General features: G+C 38.7%; 1 protein-coding gene across 5 annotated transcripts in view; it reads right to left on the bottom strand.

Annotated features, from left to right (window-relative positions):
• Window positions 1-11,985, bottom strand: part of WIPF2 (WAS/WASL interacting protein family member 2) — a 39,806-nt gene that overhangs the window by 10,978 nt on the left and 16,843 nt on the right. For all 5 annotated transcript variants that reach the window (XM_006924680.3, XM_006924681.3, XM_025041580.1 and 2 more), the window contains 4 exons: window positions 9,022-9,153; window positions 2,868-3,000; window positions 2,041-2,157; window positions 1,060-1,716 (listed from right to left, as the gene is read on the bottom strand). In XM_006924680.3, the coding sequence (XP_006924742.1) occupies window positions 1,060-1,716; window positions 2,041-2,157; window positions 2,868-3,000; window positions 9,022-9,084 (970 nt within the window). In that variant the 5' untranslated portion in view covers window positions 9,085-9,153. The remainder of the gene's footprint in view (window positions 1-1,059; window positions 1,717-2,040; window positions 2,158-2,867; window positions 3,001-9,021; window positions 9,154-11,985) is intronic.

Below are 11,985 nucleotides of genomic sequence, written 5' to 3' on the forward strand. Positions count from 1 at the left end.
TTCCTCTGCTTGGTACTCTTCATTTCTCTAACTTCTAATGTAGGAGGGCCTCAGGCCTCAGACCTCATGTAGTTTTCAAAATCATTCAAATGTCTCTCTCCAGCCCACACCTCTCCCCTGAACTTCAGAGTCTCATACCCAGTCATCAATTTGTTATTTACTCTTCAATGTCTATTAGGCATCTCAAACTTGACTTGTCCAAAACTGAATACCCATCTTCCCCCAAAACTGCTGTGGTCCTACCCATGTGCCCAGTTTATTGCAACAGCTTCATAAGTGATCTCCTTTCACCACCTTTGTCCTCCCGTAGTCTGTTCTCAACATAGGAGCTGATCTTTTTAAAAGATAAAACAATGCAACTTCTCTGTTCCAACCCCTCTAGTGGCTCCCAATGCGATAAAACCCAAAGTCTTTACAAAGCCCTACAATGTGGAAATCTAGCTTTCTGGCCTCCATGTCCTGGCACTCTTCCCCTCACTCATTCTAGTCCTGCCACAATGGCCTCCTTGCTGTCCGTCCCCCATCTCAGGGTCTTTGCAGCTGCTGTTCTCAGTGCCTGCTTAGTGTATTCCCTCACTTTCTTCAGATCTTTGCTAAACTGTCACTTTATCAGTAAGGCCTTCCCTAACCCTAATCTCACCCCCGGCCCCTGTAACTGGAAATATCATCACCCCACTCCCACCAGTATGTCCTATCCCTCTTCTCTACTTTGTATTCCTCTAAAGCATCTGCATACTGTGTGTGTGTTTATGTCTGTACACGTACACGTACACGCGCGCGCGCGCGCGCGCGCACACACACACACACACACACACACACACTTCTTTTTTACTAATTTATTTTCTTGACTGTCCAGGAGAACAGGAATTTCTTATATTTTCTATTTACTGCTGTTTCCCTAACAATAGAGTCTGACACATAAAAAGGCATTCAATAAACCTGTTGAATAAGTGAATTCTTATTTTCTACAATCACTGACGTGGAGCCTTGGGGAGTAGAATGAAAAGATAAGCTCAACTCTCGATATGGTAGGAAAATTCGGTGCTCCCAGGCACTTACCTGCTCCCCGACTGGGAGGGTCTCGGGCTGGGGGAGGTGGCCTGTTACTCTGTAAAGAAGGGGAGGCTGAGGTGGGTGGAGGAGGTGCTAGGCCTCTGACAGGCCCTGGTGTCTTCCTATGCAAAGAATTGTGTCTCTGTGGCAGCTCAGGGGCTGACTCATTCGTGGGACTAGAGGGTCCATTGGGGACCCCTGGAGGCTGGCGGTAAGGCGGAGGAGGAGGAGCCAGAGACTGGCCACTTGGTCCCGTTCTGATATTCACAGGGGAAGGAGGTGGTTTGACTGGGGGTGGAGCAGGAGGTCCCTCTCGACCAGGGTGAAGCCTCTGTCCAGGTGTGGGTGGCAAGGGTTTCTCTCTGTTGTAGGCTGGGACTTTGTTGCTGTGCATAGGCAGAGGTGTAGGGGGTGCGTTGGCACGCCGCCCTGGGGGTGGCGGAGGAGGGGCAGAGGAGCTGTGCTTCATGCCCGTACTGCTGGTGGTATTAGGCCGAGAGAGGTCCGGTAATGAAGGTCTCTGCATCCGGGGCAGCTCTGGGAGTGATGCTCGGCTGCTGTCTGTATCATCTTGAGGGCGCCCGCCGGCTGCAGACACTGGAGGCCTTGGAGCAGCAGCTCGAGAACTAGGGACTTGCAGGGCTGGCTTACCAGCTAGGTTCTCTACAAATATACCAGACAGCACCGGGTCAACAGTTGGTCAGTATCACTATTTCACCCAGCCTCATGAGTGCAACTTGCACAGCAGCAGGGCAAGTATTTGAATAAGACTGGGTTTTATCTGGCTCAGGACCCATAATAAGACTGATATAAGCTGAAAACATTTTTATTTAATGGCTTTGCTTTCTTCTACTCTATAATTCCTCTCCTGCTCCCACTTTTCCTTCCTTCTACTTCTATCGCACTCCTCAACCCCAGATGGACCACCAGCAACCCATCAGAAACTAATGCACTTGGGAAATAACCTAAGAAAGGACTATCAGATACCTGAAACATCCTTGGCTCCCACAGGTCGGAGCTTCGGCACTCCTCCTTGGAAGAGACCTCCCTTGGGCTGCAGGGCAGCTGCTCCACAGCCATAACCACCACTGCTTCCTTTGGGTTCTGGAAAGCAAACCATTAGGGCTTTCATTTCGTATGCCCCAAGCAGGTGACCACCTCAATCCTGAGGAGAAAGTCCTGCTCTATCTGGGCTCTAATTTGCAAACAATCATTGCTTTTGCCTTTCCATTAAAAAAAAGAAACAATTAAAAAAGAAAAGCTAGGCCTCTCTGCTCCACAGCTTCATGTAAGGATGAAATTCTTTGCTGTGATTAAAGGAAAAGAATAAAAGGAATAAAAGGCCAATCTTCCCTTATTTAGGCCAGAGGGACAACCTGGAGAAAGACATGTTCAACAGAGTTATCTGGGCTCTCCTGTCATAGCCCCAGATGGTAAGGGGCTGAGGGACCCAGATGTGCACAAACTCTCCAGAAGCCTTTCAGAATGGACACTTGTGGCAATTACAAAATCATCATTGGCTTCAGCTGAGTAGTTTTTCAAAATGTGGTGGTCTCCTCAGAGAACAGCCAAGGATGTGCCCTAACAAGCACTAGTGACAGCAGGAGATGGGAGCCTTAACCCTCAGAATGCTTCTCAAAGGTCAAAAAGAAGTTTCTCAGGTATTCAAATAAACAGATGGGAAGACAGCCAAAGAACGTCCCAGAACAAAACTCTCCCACTCAAGACTCAACAATAAAAATGACAGCCCAGCCAAGTCTCCAAGTCAATCCTAGGATCCTGGTGGTTAACTAGGAAATGAAGCTGAGACTCACTCTCGAGGATGGGTGCACTCCGATCATTACTGTTGGTCACCTTCTTCAGCTTGGTCCCTTTGCAGATGTCCTGTAAGAGGGCGCCTCGACCCCGCTGCTCATCTCTACTCAGCTTGGGATGCTCTGTGTTTGCCTGGAAGAAGAGGGGTATGTAAGTTCACCCCAAATAGTCCCATTCATCACATGTTTGGGATAAATGTCTTAAGCCAAACTGGATTCCATGAGATGTCTGTCTAACCTAATCAGGCATCTGTGCCAAACAGCAGTATTCAGAAACTTCTGATTGAAGCCTAATATTTACTGAGTACTTATGCACTAGGCTTTTGTGTCAGACGCTTTACATATATCATCAAGGCAAACATTTATTAAGCCCCTGCTATGCCTCAGGCATTGTGCTAAGCACATTACTTTCATTATCTCGTTTAAATCTTAAAACATTCCTGTAACTACAACAGGAGCGCAGATAAATGGAACAAAACAGAAAGTCCATTGGCGGGCCCAGATCTATATGAGAAATAATAAAAGTGTATTTCATCAGAAAGGATAGATTGTTAAAATACAAGATGTTAGTAACAACTGGTAATTTTGGGGAAAAAAATAATAGTTAAATACCTACCTCACAGCTTACTCTCAAACAAATTCTATCTGAATTATAAAATTTAAGTGTAAAAAAAATAAAACCATAGAAATACTATATGGAAAAATAGCTATGGAAAAGACTTTCCAAGCATGATAACTAAAATACAGGAAAAGATTGACAGTCTTGCATATTACAAATTATTTACTTAGAAATGTAAGTAAAGAAGTATATGATGTACTGGAAGGAAAAACCTTCTGTGACAAATGTAATACATGACAGACACAAAAGTAGTGTCCTAAATTTATAAAGCATTAACATATAAAGATGATGTAGAAATTAATTCGAAATCAGTAAGATAATAAGCAAAGGATATGAACAACACTGTGTAAAAGAAATCAAAGAGCCAACAAATATGAAAAAATAAATTTCAACTGCAATAAAAGAAATAAAGGGTAAACACAGTACCATTATTTACATATGGAACCGGTAAAAGTTAAAATTATAACTAAAGAGACCACTAGCTTCGTGAAGGCAGGGACCACAGTGAGTAGTGTTGTACAGTGCCTGGCACATTGTAGATGTTCAAAAAATGTGCAGAATAAATAACTGCCCTATGGGAGTCATAAGGATTCAGGGAAACAGGAACTCCTTTGTATATCTGCAGTAAGATAAACTGGTATGCTCTTTCTAGACAGTAATTTATGCATTAAACACCAATTTAAAGTCTAGCACAAGAATTCTATTTCTAAGAATTAACTTTAAGAAAATAATTGAAGAAGTGCAAAAAGATGTTAATAATATAGCAAAAAATGACTTATAATAGCATAAAACTGAAAATAATCTGAAAGTTCAACCAAAAAGAATAATAACAATACAATGAAATGCCATTTTAAGCTCTTAAATATGTAGAAATAAATATCTTTTCATGGCAGTAAATGTTTGCCACAGTCAAGAAAAAAATATTATAAAACGATAAATATAGCATTATTCCCGTTTTCTCTTCTATATAACAGGAGTAACAACAGAACCTATCCTCACAGGGTAGTTTTGAGAATAACAATTTTCAAGAGCTTAGCGCAATGCCAAGTATAATAAAAGCTCAATAAAGAGTAACTAAATGACATTTGGAAAAAAAAAGGTGCACACGTACAGAAAATTTATGGAAGGATATACACTGATACTAGCAAAAGTTAACTTTGAGTAATAATTATTTATATTTATCTGTATTTTCCAGTTTTCCTACAATAAAGATATAAAATATACAATATGTTAACAAAGGTTAATTACAGATACTTTAACATTTTCCATGTTTATTGGCATTCTCTAATTTTTTCCACATTTTTAGTACAGTAAAAAAAATGTTTAATGATATCACTAACCATTTAATGATATAACAAGCCATTCATGATGTATTAATGAGTAAGAAGAGCAGATTAGAAATCAATATGTATATAAAGCACAAACTTATTTTTTAAAAAGAATATTGATACAAAGGGAGGGAAGGAGGAAGGGTAAGGATATAAGAAAACCGTTATGAATCATTAGATTACGGGCAATTGCTCCTTTTAGCTTATCCACAGTTCACAAATGTCTTGAATATATTACTTTTATAAAGAGAAAATTATTACTAAAATATTACTAAACACATTCAAAACTGAACTTATTGTCTTCTCCACAAATGGCACCATCATTCTGCACTTGGGAAGGAATGGATACACTTGGGCGCTATTTACAAGAGAAAATTTTTCTTGAAATAGCACCATTCAATCTCCCAAACGAGAGTCATTCAAATCTTCCTCCTCCTCACTCTTCCTTCTGTCATCAAACCCTTAAGATTTTATTTTCAAAGTGTCTCTCATCTCCACTATCCATCTTCATTGCTTTAGTCCAGACCCTCGGTTTTCAATTGCAAAGGCTTCTATCTCCAGTTTCAACTCCCAACTCACTGTCCACACTGTTAAGAGTGACCTTTCTAATACAAACCTAATTAGGTTACTCCTGCTCCTGAAAATACTTCAACATCTCCCCATCACCACTGGGAGAAAAATCCAAACCCTCAGCCTACACTTCCTGCTTCACCTCCCACCATGCCCCCTTCTCAAACAATAATCTAAACTTCTGTGTGCTTTCTCACAAATCGGCACCCTTCCACATTCTGCTTCTTCAATTTTAAGTGTACTCCCCATCCTTCTTCTCTTTTTGGCTAAACCCTACTCATGCTTTAAGACTAAGCTCAAGTTATCACCTCCCCACAAGAAGCCTCCTCTGATTGCCTCCTCTCCCTGCCCTTCTTTGTGGCCTCATTTATCTGTGCATAGCACAGAATTTGCCCATTGACTTGTCTGTCTCAGCCATTATGCTAGGAGCCCTAGAAGGCAGAAACTGTCTCATTTATGGGCAATGGTATTACAGATGATTTTTATTTGTTTCTTTTTGCTTATCTGCATATTTTCCCTCCCTTTCTTTAATTATATAAATTAGTTCTTGTTGTAGAATAGTCAAGCAATATATAACTACAGAGTAAAATTATGGGGATTTTCTAAATTGTATGCCTAGCCAAGTCCCTGACACACAGTAAGCTCCCAACAAAAGGCTACTGAGTAAATGCCAAAGACAGCACAATGCAGGGCAATAATACAAGAGGTCATAGAGATCCAAGGATTTACTTTGGGTCCCAGAATCCCACTATAACCAGAGCAGCTCTGATTTTATCTACTTCACTTACTGGACTTCCACATAAAATTTCATCCAAAAAAGGGATTCACACATATCCTCAAACAAAACATCTGAAAACTAGAAGTTATGGGGGACAAACAAGCTGGCAGACCTGAATTCTACTCTTAATTCAGAAATAAATTAGCTAGGCAAGTCATTTTTCCTCTTTATAGCACAACTTCTCATCTGTTAAACACCGTACACACACACACACACACACACGTGCGTGCACATCACCTCTGGGCTATTCATTCTCTACAGTTATTTTTGCTTCTAAATTTTACAAAAATGTGATAAAGCACCCAGGTTGCTTCTTTCTCACATGATACCAGAAAATTTCAAGAGCTTAGCGCAATGCCAAGTATAATAAAAGCTCAATAAAGAGTAACTAAATGACATTTGGAAAAAAAAAGGTGCACACGTACAGAAAATTTATGGAAGGATATACACTGATACTAGCAAAAGTTAACTTTGAGTAATAATTATTTATATTTATCTGTATTTTCCAGTTTTCCTACAATAAAGATATAAAATATACAATATGTTAACAAAGGTTAATTACAGATACTTTAACATTTTCCATGTTTATTGGCATTCTCTAATTTTTTCCACATTTTTAGTACAGTAAAAAAAATGTTTAATGATATCACTAACCATTTAATGATATAACAAGCCATTCATGATGTATTAATGAGTAAGAAGAGCAGATTAGAAATCAATATGTATATAAAGCACAAACTTATTTTTTAAAAAGAATATTGATACAAAGGGAGGGAAGGAGGAAGGGTAAGGATATAAGAAAACCGTTATGAATCATTAGATTACGGGCAATTGCTCCTTTTAGCTTATCCACAGTTCACAAATGTCTTGAATATATTACTTTTATAAAGAGAAAATTATTACTAAAATATTACTAAACACATTCAAAACTGAACTTATTGTCTTCTCCACAAATGGCACCATCATTCTGCACTTGGGAAGGAATGGATACACTTGGGCGCTATTTACAAGAGAAAATTTTTCTTGAAATAGCACCATTCAATCTCCCAAACGAGAGTCATTCAAATCTTCCTCCTCCTCACTCTTCCTTCTGTCATCAAACCCTTAAGATTTTATTTTCAAAGTGTCTCTCATCTCCACTATCCATCTTCATTGCTTTAGTCCAGACCCTCGGTTTTCAATTGCAAAGGCTTCTATCTCCAGTTTCAACTCCCAACTCACTGTCCACACTGTTAAGAGTGACCTTTCTAATACAAACCTAATTAGGTTACTCCTGCTCCTGAAAATACTTCAACATCTCCCCATCACCACTGGGAGAAAAATCCAAACCCTCAGCCTACACTTCCTGCTTCACCTCCCACCATGCCCCCTTCTCAAACAATAATCTAAACTTCTGTGTGCTTTCTCACAAATCGGCACCCTTCCACATTCTGCTTCTTCAATTTTAAGTGTACTCCCCATCCTTCTTCTCTTTTTGGCTAAACCCTACTCATGCTTTAAGACTAAGCTCAAGTTATCACCTCCCCACAAGAAGCCTCCTCTGATTGCCTCCTCTCCCTGCCCTTCTTTGTGGCCTCATTTATCTGTGCATAGCACAGAATTTGCCCATTGACTTGTCTGTCTCAGCCATTATGCTAGGAGCCCTAGAAGGCAGAAACTGTCTCATTTATGGGCAATGGTATTACAGATGATTTTTATTTGTTTCTTTTTGCTTATCTGCATATTTTCCCTCCCTTTCTTTAATTATATAAATTAGTTCTTGTTGTAGAATAGTCAAGCAATATATAACTACAGAGTAAAATTATGGGGATTTTCTAAATTGTATGCCTAGCCAAGTCCCTGACACACAGTAAGCTCCCAACAAAAGGCTACTGAGTAAATGCCAAAGACAGCACAATGCAGGGCAATAATACAAGAGGTCATAGAGATCCAAGGATTTACTTTGGGTCCCAGAATCCCACTATAACCAGAGCAGCTCTGATTTTATCTACTTCACTTACTGGACTTCCACATAAAATTTCATCCAAAAAAGGGATTCACACATATCCTCAAACAAAACATCTGAAAACCAGAAGTTATGGGGGACAAACAAGCTGGCAGACCTGAATTCTACTCTTAATTCAGAAATAAATTAGCTAGGCAAGTCATTTTTTCCTCTTTTAGCACAACTTCTCATCTGTTAAACACCGTACACACACACACACACACACACACACACACACGTGCGCGCACACCACCTCTGGGCTATTCATTCTCTACAGTTATTTTTGCTTCTAAATTTTACAAAAATGTGATAAAGCACCCAGGTTGCTTCTTTCTCACATGATACCAGAAATCGCAATCCAGATGTAATAAAAGAGGCTGCCTCCATGGGTCAGAAGCTACAACTGCTTTTTAAAATCCCATTATCAAACATTTAAGTTTTCTTACAAATGCATTCCAGAAACTTCTTTCTTTCTTTCTGCGATATTAGACTTGATATTTTAAAATGACCTGATTTGGAGAAGAGGAGATGAAATTGTAGCAAGAAATAACCACCAGAAACTGCCATCCCTTTTTTCAAGAATGCCAGAGAAATGATGCAGACCTTTATAGAATAGGGAAGAAACACTAGTTCCTACTCTGATGCTACTTGTCCACATCTCCATTTAGACTTAATCAGGACAAGAAAACAAGATAAACCATTATAGTCCTAAGCCTAAGGGGACTCTCAGGAACCAGAACTAGTTGATAAGGACAGACGTTACTTTTTATTCTCCATCTTCCTGCACCACATATCTTTGAGTATGCTATATCTTATACCAGGAAGCCCTAAGTACCCATTAAGGTTTGAGATAGCCAGGTGGAAGGATTGCCTACCTGATTAAAAGTGGGAGGTGGAGGAGGACCAGGTGGGGGCGGAGGGGGAGGAGGAATTGGCATCCTTGCCCTGTGCGCAGTTGGCACTGCTCTCTCTCCGTTTTAATTTGCAGCTTTAGGTCACTCATATACCTGCAAATGAAACAGAAATTCGTGAGAACTTTGCCATTAGAGACACTGAGTACCAGGAGACCAAGGGACTGGTATGACACCAGAAACTAAGCACCTCACTTCCTAGTTCGACTGCAATATAATCCAAGGCTTGGAAAATTTTTTTCTGTAAAAGGCCAGATAATAAATATTTTTTATTTTTTATCTGTAGGCCACATACAGTCTCTGTGGCATATTACTCTTTGTTTTCTTTTATTTTGACTTTTTTTTAATTAACTTTATTTTTTATAGTAGTTTAAGGTTCAGAGCAAAAATGAGCAGAAAGTACAGACAGTACTTATATAGCCCTGTTCCCGGCACCCCACCATACACAGTCTCCCACAGAGGGGTGAGGGGACACACAAATTTAAAATAAAAGAAACATGGAGAAAAAGATGTTCTTCTATTTGAATTCTCTGAGTTCGCTATGACCATTATGTTCCAAAGCCCCCCACAGCATTCTTTTAAAAAGCTAGCAGGAAACAACAGGAAAAATAAGTCTATTCAGAAGCATTTTCAACTAATTCCAGTCACCTGAGCTCATGCCTTTTCTGAGTTTCCAGTTCTACCTACCTTCGCCACTGCCACAATGAAAGTCTCCTAGCTAATTGATTATTTCTGCCCTGCTGACTTTAGGCTTAATTTGCTAGCTAATTCTTCCCATAGTCACAGCTGATCCAACCTACATGCTGCAAAGTAATAAATGACCTAAGGCAACAACCTTATACCTGACAGGACCACTTATGAGTCAAAGCAGTCATCTCTAGCAAGGCAAATGTTTTTCTAAAGTCATTCGCTGCAAAAGACCACTAATACATTACAGTTAAAGTAGGCTCAATTCAAACTCCAATTTCAAAACAGATTCATAAAAAAAAAAAAAAAAATCACCTGACTTTAGTGCTGACTACCAGCAGTAGCTGCTGACCTTTCTTCTGCCTCCATAAAGATTGCATGCATGCACACAATCTCATCAGTGACATTTAACACACAATGGTACAATATAGTATGGTATTCTGCTTCCATTTTACAGGTAAGGACACTGAAGTTCCAGGAGTGGGAGTGAACACATGCACTAGAGAAAAGTCCGACTTGAGCTAAGGGTAACCACCTAAGATCACTCAGGAGTAAACTGTAAAGTAAGGACTCAAACTCAGGTCTTCTGATCCTCTTCTATCACTCATCACTGAAAAAAAAAAAATCTCCACTGGAAATTGGTTGAGTTTAGCAATTTTCTAGTATTCTTCCCAAATAAAAATTCAATCCACTCCAAGTTTCCATCCTAGTAATAAAATATGAACAGCTCTATTTTTTCCAAGAGCTTTATTCAAATGAATTTAGGATTCATGCTTATGATCATTAATTCAGTGCAGAGGGTCTGCTTTGAGAACTGCTTTTAGTTAAAAACAAATCAACCAATGCCAGATAGGTACTAAATTAGTAGGGTTATCACTCTGTAAGGTACACAAACTTCTAATAACTATGCTGTACACCTGAAACTAATATAATATTGCATGTTAATTATAATTGAAAAATAAGAAATAAATCAAAAGTTTTGTAAATGAACTAAAAACAGTTCAGAAAGTTTTATGACAGAAAAACAAATTTTAGCGACTAACTATTTTTAGTTAAAGGACATATTCAGGTATTTTGGAGTACTGTCTATTGTGATTTTAAGAAACCTCAGGTTAAACCTCAGGAATTAAACTTAAAAAGAAGAAAAGAGGGTTCTCTACAGAATTTTAAGTCTTTGCTTTCTGATCTATTAAATTAGAATGAGAAACCTCAACATCTGTGCTCTTCAGAGTCCAGAGTCTCAAAATCAGAACTATTTTGAGATAGCCTCTAGTCCCAGCAACACAGCAACTCTCATTCCCTTAAACCCTTCCATCTTAAAAACCATGATATAATAAGATTTTCACATCCTCAGGAGTCAGTTTCTTTTAATTAAAAATCAGAGAGCATTATTTCAAATCTTCCTAATGTCAAATTTATCCCAGAATTCAGAGGTATCTTCAAAAATCAAGCACTGCACTTTTAAAAAGTGTTTCCTCTATTCCTCAAGACCAAACCTATTTTTCTATTCAATTTCCTAATATTTCATTCAAATATTCCTACATTTTAAGAGCAGATTTCCTGAGTACAAAGACACTGACTATTGCCTTTTGCATGTGAAAAATAAAGAATCAAATTTAGTTGTTGCTTTTTTCATGTTTAAAATAATCTAAGAGGTATGGTATCCTAGTTACCACAAAAATTTGGGGCCTTTATTCAAATGACATTCTGCTGTTATAAAACTCAGGTTTCAGAAAAGGAAGAACAAATTAAGCCTAAAGTCAGCAGGGCAGAAATAATCAAAATTAGAGCAGAAACAAATGAAATTGAAAACAAACGAACAAACAAATAAATAAATAAATAAAATGCTACAAAGAGCTGGTTCTTTGAGAAGGTTAATAAAATTGATAAACTCCTGGCTGGACTCACTAAAGAAAAAAGAGAAAAGACACAAATAAACAAAATCAGGGAGAAAAGAGGCTAAATTACGACAGACACCGCAGAAATACAAAGGATCATTCAAGAATACTATGAAAAGGTATAAAACACCAAATTTAATAACCTAGAAGAAATGTACCAGTACTTAGAAAGATATAACCTTCCTAGACCCAAGAAGAACTTTGAAAATCTAAAGAGACTGATTAGCAGGATGGAAATTGAAACAATCATCAAAAACCTCCCAAATGGAAAAGTCCAGGACCAGATGGCTTCACCAGTGAATTCTACCAAACATTCAAAGAAGATTTACTACCTATTCTTCTC

This window comes from Pteropus alecto, unplaced genomic scaffold, assembly GCF_000325575.1.
Source record: "Pteropus alecto unplaced genomic scaffold, ASM32557v1 scaffold98, whole genome shotgun sequence".
Lineage (NCBI taxonomy): Eukaryota > Metazoa > Chordata > Mammalia > Chiroptera > Pteropodidae > Pteropus > Pteropus alecto.